Source organism: Penicillium daleae, assembly GCF_028827525.1.
Source record: "Penicillium daleae strain IBT 16125 chromosome Unknown utg000009l_segment0_segment0, whole genome shotgun sequence".
Lineage (NCBI taxonomy): Eukaryota > Fungi > Ascomycota > Eurotiomycetes > Eurotiales > Aspergillaceae > Penicillium > Penicillium daleae.
This window is the reverse complement of record NW_026623157.1, coordinates 2,613,098-2,636,654: the sequence shown is the minus strand read 5'-3', so window position 1 is coordinate 2,636,654 and position 23,557 is coordinate 2,613,098. Positions and strand designations below refer to the sequence as shown.

At 49.8% G+C, this 23,557-nt stretch overlaps 8 protein-coding genes across 8 annotated transcripts; 4 read left to right on the top strand and 4 right to left on the bottom strand.

The window, feature by feature from the left end:
- Positions 1-521: 521 nt before the first annotated feature.
- On the bottom strand, positions 522-4,624 carry N7458_012105 (inositol polyphosphate kinase KCS1; the record flags this gene model as incomplete). The annotated part of the gene is made up of 2 exons (XM_056915487.1): positions 522-2,409; positions 2,526-4,624. The coding sequence occupies 2 exons, from the start codon at positions 4,622-4,624 to the stop codon at positions 522-524; spliced, it is 3,987 nt and encodes a 1,328-aa protein (XP_056760241.1).
- A 5,832-nt stretch (positions 4,625-10,456) lies between these two features.
- On the top strand, positions 10,457-11,633 carry N7458_012104 (uncharacterized protein; the record flags this gene model as incomplete). Its single annotated transcript, XM_056915486.1, has 5 exons — positions 10,457-10,654; positions 10,688-10,724; positions 10,778-10,848; positions 10,905-11,278; positions 11,333-11,633. The coding sequence occupies 5 exons, from the start codon at positions 10,457-10,459 to the stop codon at positions 11,631-11,633; spliced, it is 981 nt and encodes a 326-aa protein (XP_056760240.1).
- A 552-nt stretch (positions 11,634-12,185) lies between these two features.
- Positions 12,186-13,017, top strand: N7458_012103 (MscL family protein; the record flags this gene model as incomplete). The annotated part of the gene is made up of 4 exons (XM_056915485.1): positions 12,186-12,355; positions 12,426-12,626; positions 12,710-12,854; positions 12,910-13,017. 4 exons carry the CDS (start codon positions 12,186-12,188, stop codon positions 13,015-13,017), a joined length of 624 nt encoding a protein of 207 aa, XP_056760239.1.
- A 188-nt stretch (positions 13,018-13,205) lies between these two features.
- Positions 13,206-14,456, bottom strand: N7458_012102 (alpha-hydroxy acid oxidase; the record flags this gene model as incomplete). Its single annotated transcript, XM_056915484.1, has 3 exons — positions 13,206-13,912; positions 13,971-14,296; positions 14,350-14,456. Coding segments are annotated over 3 exons (1,140 nt in total), but the record flags the coding sequence as incomplete, so codon positions are not given.
- Positions 14,457-15,054: 598 nt separating this feature from the next.
- On the top strand, positions 15,055-15,544 carry N7458_012101 (Dabb family protein; the record flags this gene model as incomplete). The annotated part of the gene is made up of 3 exons (XM_056915483.1): positions 15,055-15,120; positions 15,184-15,294; positions 15,380-15,544. The coding sequence occupies 3 exons, from the start codon at positions 15,055-15,057 to the stop codon at positions 15,542-15,544; spliced, it is 342 nt and encodes a 113-aa protein (XP_056760237.1).
- An 881-nt stretch (positions 15,545-16,425) lies between these two features.
- Positions 16,426-17,982, bottom strand: N7458_012100 (sugar phosphate/phosphate translocator; the record flags this gene model as incomplete). Its single annotated transcript, XM_056915482.1, has 7 exons — positions 16,426-16,749; positions 16,806-17,213; positions 17,277-17,376; positions 17,452-17,569; positions 17,656-17,661; positions 17,741-17,808; positions 17,882-17,982. 7 exons carry the CDS (start codon positions 17,980-17,982, stop codon positions 16,426-16,428), a joined length of 1,125 nt encoding a protein of 374 aa, XP_056760236.1.
- Positions 17,983-19,738: 1,756 nt separating this feature from the next.
- On the top strand, positions 19,739-21,082 carry N7458_012099 (isopenicillin N synthase family dioxygenase; the record flags this gene model as incomplete). Its single annotated transcript, XM_056915481.1, has 6 exons — positions 19,739-19,894; positions 19,976-20,104; positions 20,143-20,562; positions 20,623-20,759; positions 20,809-20,980; positions 21,035-21,082. The coding sequence occupies 6 exons, from the start codon at positions 19,739-19,741 to the stop codon at positions 21,080-21,082; spliced, it is 1,062 nt and encodes a 353-aa protein (XP_056760235.1).
- Positions 21,083-21,396: 314 nt separating this feature from the next.
- On the bottom strand, positions 21,397-23,019 carry N7458_012098 (uncharacterized protein; the record flags this gene model as incomplete). The annotated part of the gene is made up of 9 exons (XM_056915480.1): positions 21,397-21,478; positions 21,541-21,969; positions 22,039-22,225; positions 22,279-22,304; positions 22,602-22,643; positions 22,694-22,723; positions 22,774-22,830; positions 22,887-22,939; positions 22,990-23,019. 9 exons carry the CDS (start codon positions 23,017-23,019, stop codon positions 21,397-21,399), a joined length of 936 nt encoding a protein of 311 aa, XP_056760234.1.
- Between the last annotated feature and the right edge of the window lie 538 nt (positions 23,020-23,557).

Genomic DNA, 23,557 nt, shown 5'->3' with positions numbered 1-23,557 from the left:
AATCCAAGTGAGAGACAAGTGATTTATTGTCTAATCCTAACAAAATATCATGTACAAGAACCAGGGAGCCGGCGCCAGGCCCCGCGGAGTGCTAGAAGATCAACCAATAGCCCGATGGCCGGGTATTATCAATAAAACAAGACCGAGAAGTGAACCAATGGTGGATGGGGAATCAAGACGATCAATGTGATACACATAATCGGGAGAAGCGAAGTTTCAACAGATCAGGAAAATGAAGAGGAACGAAAAGGTTCAAAACAAGCCAGCCGGGGTTCTAAATGCATTCAGGCATTGATAGGGGGTCATCGAAGCATCCGTGGGGGGTCGTTATTCGTAGCGCCCTCGTTAATCAAAGGACAGCACCGTGCAGGAAACATAAAATCGAGCAAAAATCACAGGGGAACTCCAGGTGTGGGACCCATTGTCTATCCCCCAAACGCCATAAACTCGGCAGCATTGCCACATAATGAAACAAGAAAAAACGAGAAATGACAAGAAAGAAAAGGACATAAATCGGGATATCAGAAGCTGACCTCACCCGCATCAGTCTCCATCACGTTCTCGTCCCAGAATTGATCCGAGGAAGATTCACGGACAGCGGGCTGGGAACCAAGGGCAATTGCCTCGCCCTCGCCTCGTTCCACGAATTCGTCTTGTGTGATCTCTCTCATGATCCGTTGGAAGTACATACGTAACGTGCGGAGGCCACGCAGGTATCCACGATCAATATCCTTAGGATGGTGGGGTGGACAAGGTGTGTCTGGTGGTAATTCATCTTCGCCAGTGACACAGTTGGCAAAGTCCACGATCTTCAGCTGGACATCAATATTGTTATGGCCATCCTCAGATGCCTGACGTCGGGTTGGACGCGGTTCACCTGGATGACTGGGGGTTTGCGGGGGTGTCGCCTGCTCTCCATCGTACAGAATCAAAAGACTGCTTGCGTAGAGCCGGTAGCGATCCAGCTTCCGAATCATATGTTCCAAGAGGGATAATTTCTCAAGGATTATGGGTATTTTCTTTGCCACACTGCTGTAGCTGACTCCATCAAAGAGGAACCTAGTGAGAGCATCCTGGAACTCTCGGCCAGATTTTAAGTCTCGACCGAAGTATTTATCTTCAAAGATGTACTCTTGCTTCTTGACATTCCAGGCTTGCATACCACAGAGACGGACGCCAAGTTGTTGTGAGGTTGTCGACTGACACTTCCGCCTCTGAGATTTCTTTTTCTTCTCAGTTGCCTCGATACCATATTGTCGAGTACCCATTTTGAGGTCGAGCACACATGGTTTGTTCATACCGGCCGTGAGATCTTCCAGAAGGAGGAAAAACTGGACACGTTCATCTTTCCTCAGCTGGGCCTCCTTGGGGTTGCTAGGCAGATGGGCGCCGACGTCTTCGTCGTCATCCTTAACAATGGTTCGGGGAATCTCATGGGGCCTTCGAGTTGACACATCCGTCGAATAACGTTCACTGACCGAGGTACTTCCCGAAGAGGGAGAGGAGGTCGCCTTGAGTGTTGGGAGTTGGCTTGGGGGAACGAGCGCATCGCCCTCCATCGAGAAGATTTCATCCTCTCTATCGCCACCATACCCTTCATCGTCGAAGAACATGAGATCGCCAGTGTTGTTCGAGTTTAGACTTCCCCGTCGTTGGAGACCACCTCCCGAGTGACGCCGTCGTACCTGCTGGCCTCGGTTGAGAGAGCTTGACCGAGTTGGCTGTTCCTCGGTTTTCACTTTCTCAAGTCGGTTCCGATTTTCTTCCAGGGCGGTGGACGCAGATGATGAAAGGGTCTTGCCCTCATCCGACTGGGATGTAATTTTCAGTTCCGGGATTGATGGAATCTCCATCTTAATCAGGGAAGAGGGGCGGGTATTAGCCGTGTGATCTTCTGACAGATTTCCACGGCGATGGGGAATGTCAGAAGAAGCTCTGGGTAGCTGCAGATGCCCACGAGCATGGCGTCGATGTTGATGAATCGCTGGTGGGCTGAAGACTTCCCGCAGAACTTGCTCTTGCAGCTTTCGGTTGACCGTGGTGGCTCCCCAAATCTTGTTTCGCTTCCTCAAGGATGGATCAGATTCGGTGGATAACTTGCCTAAGCCGTCGGCCGAGCGAGGTCGACCAAGCATGGTATCATCTACTAGTCGTGGTCGGTGGGTGCGGGAGAAAAGGTCGGCTGGGATAATGTGTCGATTATTTTCGAGGATAACTTTAGGGATTACGCCAGTTATTTGCTTTTGGCTTACAATCCGCTGTGGTTCGGGAGCTTCGAGTGCATGGGATTTTGATGACGAGGTTCCGTTGGCATGAGCTGCATCCGATGTATCGTGGGCACCATTTTCTGGGCGGTTCTTGGAGCGTTTTGAGGTCTTCGAGAATGTCACATTTAGAACACCTATGTATCTGCAATATTTATAAGCAACGGGTCATTGGCGAGCATACATGGTCAGGTGCCACATGAGAAAGATTTCAACAGCATGCGGGTCCCATGAAGCACCTCCATGAGGCATTGTACATACCTGGGAAGGAATACTAGCATATCGGGGTGTCTTCTTTCAATGCGTTCATAGAATTCATTTTCTCGATTATTCAGCTGCTTGCAAACTGCGCGCCTGGAGAATCGGAATACAGTCGTATGACCGCCAACCTGATGTCGATAAGGCTTCAGTTCCACTGCTCCAAGAGGGGCAGGGGTCTTCCGCTTAGGCTTTGGAGGGAAACGGGAGCGTTGAGTCGGAGTTGCTGTAGGCGTTAATTCCGCGTCATCAGTCAGACTCGATTCGTCATGAACAGAAAGGCCACTTTCATCCGCGGATGGGGCATCGGATTCACAGGTCGAGTCATAGCGCTCGGAGATCGTAGCTAAAGACTTTTCCGGTACGGTCTCAGTAGGATGGCGAATATCTCCAAGCTCGCCGTAGAGCGTTTTACTTTCAGTCTTAGACCGGAAAGAGATATCCACATGGCCGACTTCCTGCTCAGGTGAAGCGCTCCGCTCTTGAGGCACCAGCATGAGCTCATGACCCGTCTCCGCAGCGGAGAGCTGCACCGGTTGCGCACCACCATGTGGGTCTGCCACTAAAGGCTGAGCGCCTTCGACACCTTTGGAAACTTCAACGCGTTCATGAGGGAAGTACAGTGCAGACGAAATCTGCTCGTTTTCCTCTTCTTCATCCTCAAACCGTTCAGATGCTTGGCGTTCCTCCTCCTCAAGAGAACTGAATGACTCGGAAAACCGGTCAATGTGAGGCTCTTTCTGGAAATAATCACGACCCCGTTCGGCATACTGCGTTGGGATACTCTTAGAAAATGAAGACCCTCGGCCTCCACCGGGTGTGAGATGGAAGTTTCGGATTTCCTCGAGGAGGTTGTGTGGTAACACCGGTAGACGGCGCTGATGTAGCTCCTCTTCCTCCGTCTGGGGACGTAGCCCTGCCGATTTTAGCGGGTCAAACGTAGGTCCGTCGGCTAGCGAAGGGAGTGAGATGCTTTTCCGAAGCAATCCCTCCTCCTCTGCCACTAGGCGCAAGGTCGGGTGTTCAATTTCCATGGTACGATCGGTCTGTTCAGATATCTCATCGTGCTGTTGAGCACGGTCCTCTCTTCGTTTGCGGTCCGGTGATGTAGTGTTCTCCTTGAACAAGCCCAAATAGTGACTGGACTTGCGACTGCGTACGTGAGAAGCCGGCTCTACGTTGCTGAGATCTGCTTCAATGGAACTGTCCACGCGACCTCGACGACTCCTGCTTGAACTCCGATCCAACGCGATGCCCCGGGATGATTCTGCCCGCGAAGTATGAGGTGCTGCCTCCGGGTTCACCATCGGCCAGTCCTGACCGGGCGCAGGAGGCGTCAGAGACTGTGGTGAGCGGGAGACATCGTCTAATACGGACGGAAGAAGACTGCGTTCAGCCAGAGAACTGTGCGAGCCGCTGGTTTCCGTACCTGATTGATCCAATGGCCCAGGCAATCGCGACTGAACACCGGTCTGCGTCCCTACACCTTTTCCCTCGTCTGCTGACGAGATAGACGAGCGCAGGCGAGACAGGCGGGTGATATCGGCTGGTGAGAAGAGGGAGGACGAGCGCAATGGGATGTGTCTGCGGACGTCAACTTCCATGTGGGAAGGCTCGTCGTGAGAACGATGGGGAGAGACCTTGGAAAGAGGACCTAGCGACCCCGACACATCATCCAGGCCAGGAATCAAGTTGACTTGGCGCTCATTGTCCGAGGGCTGTTCGGGGTGGAATTGTGGGGTAGTTGCGGCGCTGTCCGAGGGGAGATAATGTGTCGCAAAGATACTATCTCTCTCGGACAGTTGTGGGCTGTAAGTAGTGTCGGGACGGGGAAATTTCTCCAACGGGACTGTCGGGGCCCTTTTTAGGGCCAAGGTCGAGCTAGGCTGGGACCATTGATGAGTAGTTGTGGGGGACTCTGCACGCGATGGGGATTGCGCCTGTTGAGCCCCCTGGGACAAGTGTTGGTCCTGCGATGAGTGGTGACGTCGGTTGGGCCGAGCTCGCTCGGTCTCCTTCGAGCAATCATGATGGGCAGGCGTGGCAGGTGTCACCAGGGGGTCAGGCAAGGTATCTTCGGGAACGGGCGGCGGGTTTGACATGGAGAGGACATTGGTCAGGCCTGCACGGTCGGAATGGAAGGAAAGCGGAGCCGGCGGTGGTTGGCTGTTTAGAGGGGGGGCGGGCGATGTGGGAGAAGAAATTGGGGAATTGTTTTCGAGTTCGGGGAAAGGGAGGTGGTCCAGGGAAGGGCTTGAGCGACACAGGAGGATAGCTGGCGTCACGAAGACGAGCAGAAGCAAGTTAGTGGAGCCCGCAACTTGAGAAAGGAAGTTGTCCGGGGGGGGAGTGTAAGAATCAAGCAGGGGAGGTTCCTTTTTTTTCTTTTTTGGAGAAGATGGAAGGGCGGGCCACGTTCGAGAAAGGGAAGATCTTACAGGTTGAAGAGGGCTTGACCGCAAATCGGAGGAAAGCAGGGATCAGAGAGAAGCTCAGACGGATCCCACGGAGGAACTTGGTGGAGGAGGTGGAGGAGGAGGAGGAGAAAGATAAGTTAAGGATCGAGGAACCTCAAACGGGGCGTGTGGTTCGGGTTGGTAGCACAAGTGACGCCGATCGCCCGTCACCGCCTTGGGCTGTCTCGATGAGAGGAGAACCGGTCAAAAGCTGATCTGACAGGACCTGGTTTCATGAACAGTCCTGAAACCTAAACCCTGTCGAGGTCGATTATTTTACCCACTACGACTAACGACACAGAAAGAGGGAAACGAAGGCAGGTGGAAAAAGTCCCGTGGACTTGGCACGAGACGAGAAGCTTGGGACAAAGGCGGGATGAAGTCACGGGCCAGGAATCTTCTTGCCGTCTCCAACTGCTGCTCTTCTTCAACCATGCACTTTGCAATCCTATCGACGCTACCAATATTCACTACCATTCTGCTACCTGCTGTATCCTGCAAGGGACATGAATATCAAACCAGATACCCTCTGCCACAACCAGATCCAGTCAACGCCAGTGGGCGAGCCTCGTTCCCGTCTCTCACATTTCTACAGACCCTGTCCCTTTCCCACGGGGTCCTCAGCTGCAGCTGATTCGCGAAGGCTTTATATATCGCAAGAGACTTTCAGAAGGGCAGCTTTTCCTGATACTTTCAAAGTCCCTGCGTGTTACAGGACCCGGAGACCTCGGAATGTGAGCAGATCAGCCACAGCCAGGCAATTGATCGACACGTCCTGTTCATGAGGCTCAAGCCGAATACCAACTTGCTCCCGAATTAATTTAATCATTATCATCAACCTGGATTCCTTGAGCCCTTCTGCCACGGTTCCACCAGGTTTGCTATTGCTGACTACTTCAAATTGTATTGTGGGGGCAACGAGTAACAAAGTTCTCGGCCCGATGAAGCTCTGGTTTCGTGGAACGACCTTTCTTCACTGCTTCTACCCAATCACGGCGCGCCGCTCATCGCGTGCACTCTATCCGATCAACCATAGGCGTCGCCTCCGCCATTCTTTGCGACTCGAGATGATGCTTACTTCGCGATTGGTGACAGTTGTCCCCTTGCTGGAGAATCCCTTCTGACCATCAAAGCTTGGGAAATGCTTCCTAGTTCCATCGCGGAGCAAGCAGATGCTAACGGCGAGGGCCAGCCAGCTTTATTCATGCTCAATCCCTTGTGCGTGAAGAGTGGCCAAAGAGACCAGTCTTATTGGACATCGAGCAGTTTGGAGTCCCAGGAATGGGCAATAACGAGCAGGTTTCCGCCCTCCCAGGGTTGAACGGAGAGCCGGGTACAGAAATTGTTGAGTAATATTTTCCGGGGAATTGAGTTATTTATGAAGGGGGCAGCTTTGATTTGCTGTTATGCATCTGGACCAACGAGGATAGTATGTAGGATCCTTTTGTGGAGTTGCCTGTCGCCCGGTCCAACTCTCTCCTGACTTAACGTCAGCATGGATCCTCTCCCTCTCTTGGCCTTCGTATGACTACCCAGCCTAGCTTGATCACGCAATGGCTGAATACGCAGAATGCCTCAACTTGAGGTCGAAAAAGCAAAAACAAAAGTGGAAAAAGAAAATAAAGCCACTTCACTCGCCTCCTGAGGAGCTTTAGGAGCTTCGACCGGGGAAAACGCCTATGGCCAAAACTCTCTTCCTTGCTGGGCGTTTTTGAGTGTACAAGCCGAAGAATAATCAACCAACAGAGCTTCCACTGCCCTAGAAATTTACACCTGGGTGAAATAAATGCCTGCTTACTACTCCGTATATAAATCTATCTAAATTAGGCCGAAGTCAACTTCATTAGTGGATTCTCTCTAGAAATCCGTGACGCTAGTCCGCGGCCCGTCAACTAGAGGATTGAGGCGCTCCAGGGCGGGGTCGGAGCAATCTGACAGCACAAAGTGCTAGACGAAATCGGAAAAGCGACGCTATAATCGCTGCGGATGAACTGAGGGTATCATCGTGAAAGAGCACACGACCACACACAGATCCCGAGATTTAAGGTTGTTTATCGCTGTGCAGAGTACGTACCTAGGAATCTTGTCGATCTCGAATCCGCTCAAGGATGCCGATAACAACCATCCTTGGATCGTGACAAGCCAGAAAAGTCTAGAATCTGAAAAGAGCCCACCAGAGCGCTCTATAGGCCTCTCAATCCTAACAGCGATACCACCTTCCAAAAGACTATCCAGGCAGCTATCTGTCCGCACTGCACCGGACAAGTCCAATCGTCCTTTTGGTGTGATCGCCTACGTGTGATGAGAACGGCCCTAACGCCCAACGGCAGGAGCTGGGCGGGCCCCAGCCCAACCAGAGTTGTGGGCGCTGTGAAGACATTGCATTAGGGCCTCTTACCAACCAGCTTTGCTTCGAACCCGGAGCTCTCAAGCCACTCGTTGCGCCCCATCCCCGCGGAGCTCTAATCTAGCCCCCCTCAGGTCAATTCGCATCTCCACCTTGATGGTTTAACCTGCTGGTCTCCTCCCCCCATCTTGCGTGTCTTTTTCACTAACCATCTTCCGTGGACCTGGAGATCACTCGTTTCCCACGCTTGATCTGATTTCGAAGGTTGTGCAGATAGTTTATATATATGGTGATATCCAGGGGAAGGCTCGTGGGACGGTACGACTAACATAAAGGCAAAATTGCTTGGGCTTTCGATCACTCATGAGCTGTGAGATCACATGTATCCAAAATACACGGCTTTGAGTGGAAGATCTGAGATCGCACCTCATATTGCACATAAAGTATAAACGGGACTCCCTTTGGAGTTGCAGCTGTCGAGATGAGTCGGCCGCTACACCTGGACACACAGGTAACTCAAAACGAGGACCAAAGATACTCATACATTGAGACGCCGCTGGAAATGCATGCCGAAATTCAGCTTCGAGGGCCTGTCTCTCCCCCGCCTACTTTACCAGCGAACTCCAATCTATCTGTGCAGCCACAGAATGCGATAGAACAGGCTCAGACTTTTCCAACGCCAGCGCCTACACAGCAGCAGCAGCAAGAACAAAACCAGCCACATAAATATATTGCAAGCGAGGAAAAGCGATATATACAAGAAGAAGGCATCATTCCAACATACCCCCGATACCCACCACCAGATCAACATCCCGCTTTCCACGCCCCATTCGCAAATTCCCCAGAACAGCAACAGCCCTCTCCAATATCCCAATATGCCTACAACAGCCCTCCCATTTCTCTGGGTCCACTACCTCTCAAAACGAACGAACCACCCAAAAGGAGCGATACTCTCTCAATAGAGCCCGATGCAAATCCATTGCAATCGCCGAAAACCTCCTACTTCCCATCACCTGCGACTCCTACTATGAATTCATCACAAGCCCCGCCCGTGGCGGACCTAAGCGTGTTCCATCAGCCTGGGCAAATTATGCATCCAAATCAGGAGGTACAAGGTGGCACATGGAGTCATGGCTTATGCGATTGTTCGAATATCGGAACCTGTTGTCTGGGAATCATCTGTCCTTGTATATTGTATGGGAAGACTCAGCATCGGTTGAGCATGAAATCGCGAAAAGAGGATCCGACTAATATGCTGGGATACAATACATGTAACGGGTCATGTACTGCGATGACTCTGTTTTGCGGTTGCCAATGTAAGTCAGCCCTTTATGAAAACACAAGAGACGCTTCGCTGACAATATCCACGACAGGGCTTCTGGCTACCATCCAGCACACGAGGACACGAAAAGCATATGGAATCGAAGGAGATGTCTGTTCGGATTGTGTTCGAGCGGCATGTTGCACGTGCTGCACTCTAATTCAAGATGAGAAGGAGTTTCAGAAACGTGAAGAGCGAAGAGCGAGGGCGGCCCGGGAGCGAGGCGCAACTCTACTTTCGCCATATGCAGCCCCTGGACCAATGTCTTATGGCCTACCGCCAAAATGAGAGAGGGTGCTATCGCCCAGGGCTTTGTTATATATCAAATGATTTGAGCTGTGTACATATCGCGCGGGAATATCACACATATTATGCGAGCGTGAGATCCCATGCGATACAAGGCAGCTAGACTCCCGCACTCGGAGTATGCATTGTCATGGGGGCAGATGTGCATATGTAGTGTTCGCATGGTTATTTGTATCGATCAGATTTACTCTTCCCAATCATGGAACAGTAGCGAATTCTTATTCAGTCGCTACCAGACTGCATTGTAGATCACCCATTGAAGAACCAGGATGCTGGGAATTGCAGACAGCGGGCGACCTGTCCATTCTCCACGTACAGGGATACGAGCGGAATGATATCGGTGGAATCAGTCTGGCTGAGACCTTGCTAGCAAACCTGTTACCCTAGAACTAAGAAAGTTGAAGGAATTACGACTCCACTCTTATAGTCAGGTCTATCTTGATTTCACAGCACGATAATCAACCTGAATGTTATTCAATAGAAGGTGGGGCGAATAACTCCTGGACATTTAGTGCTACAACTGGAAAAGTAAATACAGAGAAGCCCTCCTCACTTGAATTTCTCTGGCTATCACCGGGGACATCAAGGATTGCCAAATAACTAACTAGTTAGAGGAATCTACATATGTAAGAGTAGATCAACAATAGTCCGCAATCAAGTACTCCAAGATTCAAACAAGCGATCATCATCCTGGAACCAGGGTTGACCCTTTTGACAGCTGGTCCTAGCGAACTGGATACTTTGCGATGTATCAGAGTTTCCCGAGCCATCTGCAGCACTGCGATCGCAAAATCACACGATCGGCCGACCAGGTCCATTGAACGAGCTCGATCGCGCCTCGGCCTGCCGTTACAAAGCGATTCGTCAATGTCTACCGACGCAGATCTCGGGCCCAGTCTGTGGCTCCCCCGCATGTTATGGCCATCGCACTAGCCACGGAAGTAAGCAAGGTCAGGTAAACAGTGCCACTGATCTCTGGATTGATAGTGGCCGCAAGTAATCAGTCCAGTATTGACCATAATGTTGTCGGGAAAAGCCGTATACTTCAGACAGTGGAGATCCGGGAAGACATTTGAATATTCCCCAGAACTTTGTGCTGCGACTTGCCTCGATCGGGGCAACCTTCGTAGCTTGTGTGTCGGCGGGTGCTGGGCCTTTCGCTGCGCTGAAAAGCGTAGGGTTTGGTCGTCGATGCATGTAAGGGCGCGACTGGTCCGTAAGTCCTCCCACCTGGAGTGACGCCGGGTCGCGTAGTAACCACACGACAGTCGAGAGACCTGAGAAATCAATTGAGCGACTCGCGGGGGAAAACTAACATTGAGACCTGTCTATCAGGCTAAGCTACCCAGTGTCGTAGCTTAATTGCCTCGGTGGCGGCTGGTCGCGATGATACACATATATTAGGTCGTGGATCCCAGAATCCCGGTTCTTGGGTCAAGTCCTCGTTCAGAATCCGGACAGTCGCTAATCTCGAGTTCGTCAGCAACTATACCGGTCTAACATTATGTCAACGGCTTCACAGGAATCCACCGGTGTCAACCATGATAACCTCCGACACGTTATCATCACGTCTACCTGTTTCGCTTTCATCCTGTCCACCACCGCAGTCGGCTTCCGGGTTCTATCTCGAAAGATCAATGGAACTGGTCTCTTTATCGATGACAATCTTATGATCTCGGCCCTGATGAGATTCTCATGCCTAGTCTAAATGGGGACTCCTGTCTGACCTTTCAAGTTTTGGGAATGGGGAATCTCAATCGCAGGCGTTGTCCGTAAGTAAATTCCCGACTACGGTCTGTCACGAAGTATTGCTTCTAACTTTAAGAAGTCCTTTACAATGGCCTAAGAACACACATAATTTACGTGAAACCCGAGCAGCTCACTGTTTACCTGAAGGTATGCTATCCTTGAGTCTCATCAAGTGACTGCATCTAACATGAGTATTGTTATAGACTCTCTTCACTGGCTCTATTCTCTATACCCTTTACGTGGCCTCAATCAAACTCTCCATCTTGATGCTTTACAATCGATTGTTCCCCGTGAAGCCCATGGATATCGCCGTCAAGGTTGTGTCGATGGTGATCATTCTCTGGGCTGCTTGCGGTATCCTGGCCGGCTGCTTCACTTGTATTCCAACTGAGAAGCTTTGGAATCCTATGATTCCTTGTGGCTGCATGGATCTGGGAAAGTTCTACTATGGCCTTCAGATGCCCAACATTGTCACCGACGCCATCATCTTGGTCATGCCCATGCACACCCTCTGGGGGTTACAAATCTCCAAAGCGCAGAAGACTGGTCTCTCAATCATTTTTGTTCTAGGCTTTTTGTAAGCATTCATCCTTGACCGAAGTCTTGAAGCGAATTTACTAATGATGACAAGGACTCTCATTTTCGACATCGTTCGACTGATTTCCCTCATTGATCTGTCCAAGGCTGGCGACGATATCACCTGTGTATGGACGTGCATCGAGCCAGCCGTGGGTATCGTCGCAGCGTGCTTGTCGAATATGCGCCCATTGTTCAAGATTGTACACCGTAAAGTTTGGATGCGCCATGTGGGCTCGACTGCAAACACCAGCCAGCAGGCGATTAACGCAAGCAATAGCGAGAAGCGCTGGACTCGAGACACCCCGAGCCCCACTCTTCAATCTCAGACAACTCACTCCGAGAGCCCCGCTTGAAGATCGGTCAGTTGTACAGGCTATTTGGCATGACACAAAGTTGGTTTACTAGCGGAAGGTATCAGAAATTGGGTTGGGTGCCATCTGGCTAATGTCGGGCATAAGATACACTTTACAGTCACTATTTAATCAATCTTCAACAGTATTTCCCTTCTTTTCCAAAAAACAGCCGTCATCTATCCATTGTGCCATGACTTTCGATGTACTCCGCCAAGGCCCCTCTCATGGTTGTCCAAGTCAGACGGTCAGGGTATCGTAGATCCTGTCTGTGCTTCACTCCCCAAACACAATCCATTCGTCCAAAACTTGGAGATAGCTAGACGTCGATCTTGGTAGTTACTGCCCACGGCCACCAACTCCGAATATCATTGGCCGCGAGGGTGAAGCATTGTGGCCAGTCCCCTCACGCCAAGCCACGGCCATATCAAAGCCCCAGCCGCGTCCCCACTCCCCTGGCCGCTGCCCACTCCCACCTGACAGATAATCCATGCACAATGACGAGAGGTCTCCATGTGAAGCACCACCACGAACAATTAAGAACCCCCCCCCCCCATGGCCTCGGCGAGATATCAACGTCTCAACGACATGCGCGGACTCGACGATAGCACCGATGTCCTCATCCGAGTCAGCCAGACTGCGACCGAGCAGGTGCGGCATGGATGGCGGGCCTTTGTCAACTTCGCAGCTCGTGACAACGTCCTCGAGGTCGCCCTCGGTTTAATGTCAGGAAATTCGACTCGCCCTCAACTTCAATAATCTTCTTTCATGACTGACCCGATGTGCGGACTCTAGTATCGCTAACGCGTTCACCAAAGTGGTGACCTCGTTTGTGTCGGATATGGCGTTGCCGATCGTCTCTTTGTTGCCATTCCTGAACCGAAACATGGACCAGAAATTCGCCGTTCTCTCCCAAGGACCCAATTATGTTGACGGTGAGGGTTATAATACCATCGAGCAGGCTAGGGATGACGGCGCACTTGTTTTGGCTTGGGGGTAAGTATCCTTAAATAGCCTGCCACCTTAGCTGTGGCTGGAGCAGCCAAGCCCCGGAAATACAGTTCTGACTGATGGTACAGAATGTTTGTCGAAAACATACTCAACTTTGCTGGAGTCAGCTTGACATTGTTTGCGGTCGCCCACTTGTATATGTTCATCTCTCATGACAAGATCATCAAACCCACTATCCGGTGCAGATATTGCAGGAAGTTTATCAGTGTCGAGGTAAGACTCTCCTGCATACCGAGAACCTCTGATTGAATTGCTGAATGCAAGGTAGGCAAAACGCTGTGCGAATTGCTCGAGCTGGCAAGATGGAAGAGAAGACCTTCCTCAAAAAAGCTGCAGCAGTAGCAGTAGCAGCAGCAACATCGCCGACCGGAGTTGATTGACCAAATCTTGACCTTCTGTTTCGCCTTCGCTTTCGTCTTTTACTACCATGAGCAAGGCTCTAATCATGGCCACAGGGAGATCATACATTGACTGACCAGAAATATATCATTGAGATTCAGGTGGAAAGTGTGTTGGCTCTCTTGAATCCTAGCGAATTTCAATTATAGACCAATACCACCATATTCAAAGTTTACTCAACCGCCCATCCACAGACAATCTAAGCAAAGTCGAGTTAATTTCTCGCAAGTTAGATGCTCCGGCCAATGCCATGGTGCGGCTCAACTCCCTTTCAAGAATATTCATCACCGTTTCCACTCCTTTTTGGCCGTCAGACGCCAGCCCCCATAATGCTGGCCGTCCGACAAGCACAAAGTCTGCGCCGAGTGCCAATGCCTTGAAAACATCACTTCCTCGGCGAATACCTCCATCCAGAATAACCGGTATTCTTCCACCCACTGCTTGTACGACACCTGGTAATGCCTGGATGGTAGAAGGCACGCAATCCAGTTGTCGGCCTCCGTGGTTAGAGACAATTATAGCATCAACGCCATATTCAACCGCAAGTGCAGCATCTTCGGGTGCCAGTATACCCTTCAGAATGATTTTCATCTTTGTCGTTTGTCGTAAGAACTTGATGGTCGACTCCCAGGTTAGAGAGGCGCTGTGGGCCTTGCCTCCGATCTCGCGGAGGGCATTGGTTGCCTGTTCGAGGGTTCGCGCATCCATCAAGATGCGATTCGGGGATGGCTTTCGAGGGCCTTCCACCTTATCGTGTTCAAGGTTCTCTAAACGAAGGCCCTCGGGAAGAATCAATGGGGTTTGGCGCTCATTGATGCGGTTCCCTAGAACTGGGGTGTCGACAGTGAGAACCAGGGCCTGATAGGCCGCCGCTACATTATATCAGTAAAGACTTGCTAGAAGTGATTTTGATTATCTCAGCAGACTTACCTTCTGCATGCTTGATTAAAGGGACACGCAGCTCCACGTCGGCGGTAAGATAGATTTGAAACCAGAACGGAGCCATGGATTTACGTTCACTTTGAGTCCTAACAAAGGCCACATCCTCCAGTGATGTTGTCGAGTTTGAGGAGAGAGTCATATTGAGGCCCATTTTGGCTGCTGCACTTGCCATACCCAGCTCTCCCTCTGGCCCTGCTAGGCGTTGCATAGCGCTGGGTGCGATGCCGATCGGGATTGAAAATTTCGTCTGGAAAAGTTCCGTTGACGTGTCAACAGAAGAGACATCGCGAAGTACGCGTGGTAGAATAAGTAGACTGGCCAAATAATATCAGAAAGATTTCTAAAATTGAGGGACTTCATGCCTCACCTATCAAAGTCACATTGATTCCTTTCTAGTGCTGATTGGTTGTCGGCACCGCAGGCATAGTAATTATACACATTGCTTGGAAGCTTCTGTCGAGCAATGGCTTCAACCTGGTCAACGGTTATGGGGTCACTATGAACGCTTTTTGCTGTCATTTTCGATCTTTTTCTGTACACGAGTAGACCCATAATCAAGGAGTGTTGTGGGTGCGGCATCAAGAACGCTTTATACTGACTGTACATGCCCCGGAAATAAATCCGGGGCTCACCCCCACTAGTGCCACCTATCTTGAGTTACTACCGAAAGTTGCCTTTTTTTCCATTTTTGTTCCATTATAACGCCGAAGAAAACCGACATTACGTATAAATCAGGAAGGGGCTGTATCTTCCCAGCTAGGTAGGATGTATGACGGCTAAGCCCTTGATCTCGTTTGATTTGACCGATTATCTCAGCAGACATAGATCTCCTCATTGCCTAGATGATACTCAACATTTAGGGAATTGAATAAATAGGATCGGACATGATATAGTTAAGCAGAGATTGTTGAGAAGGCGGCATCACGTGAAGCTCGTGGATCTGATAATCAACCTGGAACCCCGAACCCCGCATCGACAAACCCCAAAAACACAACCTAGTCAAGAAACTGGCAAACGCCTTCTCAGCGCGAATCGATTCCATGATCGCCCTCTCATTTTCTGCTGTTCCATCATGTCAATCACACATATCGTACTCTTCCAGTTTAAATCTGGTGTAGATACTCAAGTCATTAAGGATGTGAGTTGTTGGAGTACGCCTTCAAGTTGTGAATTCAAAGCTAACTGCTGGTAACATGTAAAGACATGCGATCGTATGGTGGGATTGAAGGATAGTTGCATCCATCCAACATCCAACAAGTCATATATCAAGTCTTCCTCTGGTGGGGCAGATAATTCAATTGAAGGGATTCAGGTGAGTCAACAACCAAGCCAAGTGCCGCAAATGAAGTTGGCAACAAACTACCGTCATGGTGATTGGACTGGACTAACCTTCCAAGAATGGTATCACACACGCCTTTGTCGTTGAATTTGCCAGCGCAGAGGACCGAGACTATTATGTCAGGGAAGATCCCGTGCACAAAGCCTTTGTTCAAAGCCTCAATGGAGTTGTGGAGAAGGCCCAAGTCGTCGATTTTACGGACGGCGTGTTTGAAATCCCATAGTGCGGCCACAGTTCATTCTTGAAGACCTTGAAAATTTCATCTTGATAATCGAGACTAGGTTCATAATTTCTTTGGCTAGCACTTGTAAGACACACAACTTCGCTGCCCGCAATCTGGATGCTAGAGGCCCCCTCCCTAGGTGACTGGCTTCTTTTGGGGATGCCCTCGTTCTCACTGTCGGAATCCAGAGCTATGGCGAGGTGTATCTTCCTGTATTTTCATCAACATGACAATCTGGACGAGAAATGTGCTCGGTTACCCTTCGCTTTAACAGCCGTGGCATCGGTCAATCGGGATATGCGAGCGATCATATCGGCTTCGATGAATGGGATTGCAGCATTGGCGCAGCTTTATGGAAGTGCTTTGTTCCCAGTGAAACATGCGCCAGAGTACCGCGTTGCTTTCTCTATACTGGCTGGCACCTTTGCAGTGGGTGCTCTGTTGTATGGGCTGACCGATGTATTGTTCAAGAGTACCCTAACAAGGGATAACTAGGGCGGGACGGGCTCCGCCAAGCCATGTTCATGGGGGATCTTTCGAAGTATTCAAGGTCTGAAACGGAAATATGCTTTCAGTGGTATCCATTGGTAATCTCAAGACTGTCAGGCAAAGGAAACACAATCATTAGAACAAAGACATGGCCTGAAAAAAATTGTTGTTCGTCTTGAATCCCAAGGACAGTCATCTATACCCCTCCAAATGTACATGCATGCCTTCAGCAAAGAAAAAGAAAGCATTCCCTTCTATCAAAGACAGTTAAAAAGTGTAGAGCAAGCTTCGGTGAAGCCATAGCGGCAAGAAACAATAGAAGCTATTGCGGTGCGTATTCTGCAAGTTCACCTTCTTGCAAATAGCGGGAGAATTCAATAAGGCGGCAACCCTTAGTTGGTCAGACGGGCGGAAGACGGAGCTCCAGTGTACAAGACCAGCAGGACAATGGTGGCAACAACACCAACAGCAATACCCTTGGCCTTGGCCGGGTTGGCCCGGCGGTACTCGCCGACCTGCAGACGCACATCGGTGCTAAGGGCCTGGAGCTTCTCGGCACCCAGCTTGTAGTAAACAAGGCCAGCCAGGGCAATGGAGTAACCGAAGAACTGCTGAGGAGTGACGGGGTCACGGAAGATCATCATCGAGGCGCAGACCAACAGGATATCCTTGAGGATACCAGCCATGGTAAGGACGACGGCCGAGGTCTTGCCAATCTATGGGACAGTCAGCGGGTGAATTGGTTGAAAAGAAAGTTGAGGGGATCTCGTACCAAAAGAACAACAGAGGCATTAAGAAGGAAAGCAACCAGCGCGTTGGCAATGAGAGTCATGACACCAAGAGAGTAAATATCGTTCATAGTCATGCGGGGGACATCGGTGAAGAGAGCAACGACGCCGTTGGTGACGGCGCAGGCGGGAGCGTAGTAGTACAGGGAGACGAGAGGGTCCATCTTGAACTCGGCGGAGCTGAGCAGGCGCTGGACCATGACGAGACGCAGAGCCTCGAAGATGATGCCACCACACTGGATGAGGAAACCAAGCATGTCGAACTTGATCTCGCCGAAGGAAGCGATAACGACACCAACGACAATGATGGCGACATTGCCAAGGGTCTTGAAGTTGGCCGGAGCAATTCCAAAGGCCCAGGTGGCGAAGAGAGTCACGACAGCGTTGGTAGCCTATACGATCAGTTGTTGGTTTATGCTCGATACTGTGTTACGAGTGAGGGGTCTTCGGCTTACCTTCAGCATCTGGATGAAGGAAACACTGAGGTAGAGATAGGCCAGGTTACCGCAGATAAGGGACAAGCTGAACATGATACCGATGGGGACAATGGCACGACTATCAGGGATACCAGTGTTAGCAGCAATCTACCCAGATCAAGTCCAGACACATTTTAGGTCGTCGATTACTCACGCATAGGTGCTGGGGGTCATGGGGACCTTGTGGCGGGAGTCCAGGATGGTGGTGAACTTGGCCAGACCCTGGGTCATGGCAGTAGCGAAGATCATGTGCCATGTTGTGAGGAAGAGTGCTGTGTTTCGGGCATTAGCTGTTAGGTCTTTGGACGAGGAGGAAGCGGGCATGTATTCGATTGGAAGCCCGGCGCATGGCACTTACGGAAGTCTAGAAACAATGAAAGTTAGTAACGAGATCAATCGACGGACACGAATTTCAGGACGAGACGAATAGGGGAAACACTCACTGAACTTGGCAGTAGACAGAACCCACTTGTTGAACAGAATGACGCTGGAACTCAGAGCAATCCACAGACTGAGGACGTATTAGCTATGGATTCGAAGAGAGCGCGAAGAGTCCCAGGGGGAAGGGTCGAGCGACGACGCACGCAATGTAGAAAGCCGGGTGCAGGCCAGAACTCGGAGCGGGCGCCGGAGCAGCACCACTCTCGAGCTTGCGTTCATCCTGAGAAGAGCGACCGTTTGCCATTATTGTATAGAAGGTAAGACCCGATCAAAAGAGTGACTATGGGTGAGTGTAATTTTTGGGGGGGGGGGGGAGAGGTGGTTGAAGGAAAAGAACGGGGGGCAGGATCAGTTTACATTTAGGGGCACGAAGAAGGCTCAGCGGGCCGTGGGGGCGGTGACGGCAGTTCCAGTGGCTTGATTGGGCGGTGAACAGATAGGGGCAGAAAAGTACACGTCAACGCGTGGGCCCCCTGGCGAGTTTCAGAATTTAGGGGACTCTTGTTTCTTGTTTCTTAATTTTGTTTTCTTTGACCGCTGGAGACTCCCGCTGGGCAGTGGGCACTCCCAGGACGTTGATCGAATCCTGGCTCGAGGACTCGATCGGCAGAAAAAAGTTAATTTGCCTACCAGACCCTGAAACCCCTATTTCTACCCACGGGTTTGATGATTCGATGGCTATCGCTTCTGATCAACTCTTCAATGATAACAATTGTATATTCCATCTGCGTGTAGAAAAATTGAGACTTTAGTTGAAACCATCCAAAGGGCAATGACCACTGCTGATAGAAAATTAGTGCTCCCCGATGCCCTCCTTTTGCCACCAGCGACAAGGGTCCATTCTAAGCTATGTAATTTGAACCAAGAAAAGTCTGAAGGCAAGGGAACATGGATAAAATGGAAACACGAAAGCAATTGAAAGCTCTGTATCTTGTCAGAGTGGCCCAGCCAACAGGATTAATAGATTCTTTTGCCATGGTACTTACTACTGAGGGTCGCGAAGTAGAAAAAACGCCCCCTGAACCGTACATGACAAGCCCTTGACTATGAAATAATTAGCACCAAACTAATTCTCGGGCCTGTCGATTGTCAACAATGAAGTGCTCATTACCTATTGCGGCTGTATCTCTACTAGTTGGCTTGGGATGCTCAACCAGAAGAAATATCTTTCTGATTACAATATGGCTATGGCCATTGTGGAGGGCCTTCTGGGCTACGAAATACTTGTAGACGAATTGTCCAACCGAAATTGATTCTCTTTCTTACTTTTTCGCGTCTAGATGAATTTGCATTCACAAGGCTCGCAACTATAGAACAAGCCTGCCTAGACATCTTGCTGCCATGGATTTCCGCCACAGTATGATCGTTCAACGCATTGAACTGGAATTTCCCAGGAAGCCACATTGTTTGCTTTTATGGCAGTTGATCTCAACACCTCTGTGGATTCGCGAATCATTTCACCGGGTTCTCTGGCATAAAATCACGTCTACGCGATCAAGTACTACATACATCTTTGATGGCGTTGCTAGACTCCCGCAGAATTAGGATCCACAAAGTGTCGGGTTGAAATACCTTATGGATTGTGGCTTGCGATCAAACATTGCGATATGGAGCGGGATTTCTATACAGCATTTCTGACTTCATTCCCTCAGAATTATCAACTAATTCGCTAGGATACTCTCTCCACAAGATGAGACAGACTTGCAGGATTAGGGGCGAACATATCTTGACTCAAATTAACATGAGGCATGCTCCTCGCCTGGAAATCTACTCCAGACCTCCAAGCCATGCCAAATCGCCAATGGCTATCTGGTGCTCGCACTAGAAGCGAGTGGAAGGAGTAAACGATGAGGAGATATGAGGGGTACGCGTCTGGCAGATAAGATTGCAAGTCTTCCCTCGGCCGAGCAGGAACGTCCACTAGTTAAAGTTCCCCCGCTCGATAAGCCGTTCAAGAGAAACCCATCATCAATCCCTTACGAAAGGGATCACAGGACACCATGAACCAGCAGACTGATTCCTCGCAGCTCGCAAATTGCGATAACATTCCTGTCATCGATTTTTCGAGCGTAGACAGTACATCACCGGAGGAGCGCCAGAAGCTCGCACAAACAGTCTTCGATGCTTGCTCGCAAGTGGGGTTTTTCTACATCAGGGTACGAGACTCCTACCTCACCATATATGATTTGAAAGAAACCCATTGAAATCCAGTGCTGATTCCCCACCCAATTCTTTAGAATCATGGAATCCCAGAGACCCTGGTGAACGGGATCCACGATGCAGCAAGGCATTTCTTTGACCTGCCCGAGGAGGAGAAGATGAAATTCTATATTGGTAACTCACAGGTCTCTATCAAATATCCAATGGTATTCTGAAGTTTATCTCTGTACTAACCCTCCCCTAGAAATTTCGCGGATACAGCCCGATAGGTGGCGAGAAGTCCACAGGCACCGAAGATGATCCCGTACCGGAGGAAGAAGCGACCGGAGTTCTCTCAGAGGCATTCGATATCGGCTATGAAGTTGTTATGGATTCCACCAAGCCCAAAAACGCTGTTCTTCCTCCAGATCCCTACGAACTCTATGGAGACAACCAGTGGCCCGACGAAAAGACAATTCCAGGGTTTTCCAAGATGTACATCAAATACTGCATTTCCGCTCTGGATCTTTGCCGCAAGATGATGAAGATTTTTGCTCTTGCACTTGGGTTGCCTGAAACCTACTTTGATTCTAGCATCCAGACACCAGGAGTGACCTCGAGAATGATGCATTACCCCGCCCAACCGGTATCGGGGGAGGTGCAAGAAGGACTCGGAGCACATACGGTGAGCACATTACGGTCTGTCATCTTGAATGAGATTTGCTTAACACCTTTTCCAATGCAGGATTGGGAATGCTTTACAATCCTGTCGCAGGGGAAAGTCCCTGGCCTAGAAATTCTTAATCACAAGGGTGAATGGATTCTGGCGCCTCCTATCCCCGGAACACTGGTGGTCAATATTGCCGACTGTCTATCCACTTGGTAGGTCTCGATATCGTACATTCACTTCTAATATGGCTGACTTGTAAAGGACAAATAAAAAATTCAAGTCAACAATTCACCGCGTGAATAATCTGTCAGGAGAAGAGCGATATTCGATTCCCTTCTTCTTTGGTGTGGACTACGATGCTACAGTATCTGTTTTGAAGAAGTATACATCGGACGTGAATCCCCCGTGCAGGCCACCATTTAAGGCTGGAGATGTAAGTGACAGGCTCCAAACGACTATAGACTCTTACTAACGGTGACTGATTCAGTGGGTTCGTGAGAAACTTTCAAGGGCCTACGTGGGTTATGAAGGTTAATCGTGTGAGCAGTTTTATAGGAAAATGAGGTTCATCAAGTAAACTATCCAGTGATTATCAACAAGTGGAGTTTGAACTATGTGTAACTGACTCAGAATGAACGGCTCGAAGCGAAATAGCTGCACGTAAAGAGAGATATAGATCCAACAATTATCCTAAGATACTGAGGGGAATCAAGCGTTGAGGCTTCTTGGCAAGGCCATTTGAATGCCAGGTAAATGGTGATAAGCCACTCTGAAAGTGATTCATTGTATACCAATATCAATGGGTATATTTTGAATTTTGCTCCTTGGTTCGTCAGAAAAGGAGCAACTTTATGGCGACGGCTCGCTCTTGACCTCCGGCTCCCTCGCCATTAATTCTTCTAGCGTAGGCTTCCTCGCCCACACACGGCGACTGAATTGGTTAGCATAAAAAGAAAATAAATGGACAGCAGGTAGAGACAAAAAATGGCTCACCAATATCCCCAGCGATGTACGTGTGGATCCTTCAATTCCGCACGCACTTTAGCCAGGTAGATCTGCACCTCGTCTGGAGTCCACGGCTCCGGATCCCCAAACTTAGTAAGAAGCCACATTGCCCAGCCCTCGATACCAGCACTCCAATGAGCGTACTGGAGCTGACCAGCCTCCTTCAGTGTTTTGTCCTTAGCCCAAGGCCCCAGAGGGATCTTGAATAGCGATTCATGCGCATCGACGAAGCCGGCCTCCTCCATTGCGCTGCGCATCGTTTCCTGGGTCCTGAGAGATCTACCACCTTTCTCGGAGCATTTAAGGAAGATATCACCCCAACCAGCCAGAAGGCTATCTGGCTTCAGGGTCCCGTCATCGCTATAGACCCGAATATCCATCTCTGTTTGCTCAATCCACCCACCTGGTACTAGGGCCCTGTAGCAAAAGAACATAAGACAAGGATCTCATACTGATGGAATTCAAGCAGTGATATAGGATACTCACTCGTAGGCCTGCTTATACACTCGATTCCATCCCTCTGGATCAAAGCTTCCATACATCATACGCAGATGAATGAAGTCGAACGGCTCTCTCCATGTCCATTCTCGGAGCACGTCGTCAACCTCGAACACGCAATTTGGAGGCATCCAGGTTACGGGTGGGGGAAAGAGATCCACTCCGCGAACGGTCGCTGCCATAAATCAGTTTCACAATCGAGCAAAATTGTGCTCGGAATTTGATTACCTGACGGAAAGCTATCCGCAACGTCACTATGAAATTGTTAGAGATTTTCTTGGAATTAGGTTCATTGACTTGCATTGCCCAGCTTCCTTTTCCTGTTCCGATGTCCAGGATATGCTATTTCATGTGATTAGCTCATTTCAAGTAGGAAGAATCAAATCATGATGGGTATATACCTTAGGCGAATCGCCTATGGGGGAGCGGAAGAGAGGATTCGGTTGGTGATAATCCAGCACCAGGAACAAGATGTGACTGCGCATGTCAAAATTCCACGTTCCTTTCTCATGAAGGAGATGTAAAAAGATAACTTGGGTCATTAGACCTACCTAATCTCGAATGCCTCGAATTGCTGCTCATCCGAAGGTCCCCTACGAATGGTTAAAAGAAGCATCTCTAATACAGATGCATCGTGACCAACCAGTAATTATCTTCTTTTGTCGCTTGGTATCTATGCTCCAAATTAGTCGACGAAATTAGCCTCGGCTGGAATATACTGACCTTCGGCCATTTTCCAACCGCCCTTTCGCGATCGTTGATGCGATTGAAGTAGTCTCCCTAGGAAGATGATCAGGCATATATCCAACACCGGATGGCAGCTAAAGGAGACTCACGACCGGAAGTCGTCCGGTTCCAAGTTACCCTTCATAGAGTAGAAGTAGGGGTCCTGAGCGGGAGGTGAGCATCAATCCGTTAGGTCGTGCGAGCACCACTCACCACCGCGATATCATCCTCCGTTCCGACCATGATTGCGACAGAATTTGTTTGCACGCTGGAGCTAGAATTTTTAACGCCGATGCGAACGTGGATTCAAGCGTCGGAACCACATGGGAAGGAGAAAAAGGCCAGGGGGGCTGGATGAAGCGTAGCGGGGCTCCCGCTCAGACCAGACAGACCATTGATGGATTGGGACGAGCTACGGAGTACAGAGCCACGATTCCAAGATAAGGATCTGACAGATCGATCATCAATTCTGAGACTAGCAAATCACGACTCGGGAAATTGTATCTAGAAATAACAGGTGATAATAAATACAAAAAGCCTACTTCCCTTTCACGAAGAGCCATTTGCAGTCCACAGCAGTTGTATTTGTGAGGTGATTTCACGTGATAATCACACTCCAGAGACAAACGGATTGTTCCTTCAGCTTGCCATCAACGCGTAAGCGTACATTTGGCTTCGAGATTTGATTGGTGCAGCCTTCGGAGCTAACGAGATTACTCATCGACAGTACTTCGTGCTCTAAACAGAACAGGCTAGTATAACAGGGTACGATTCTCGCGTA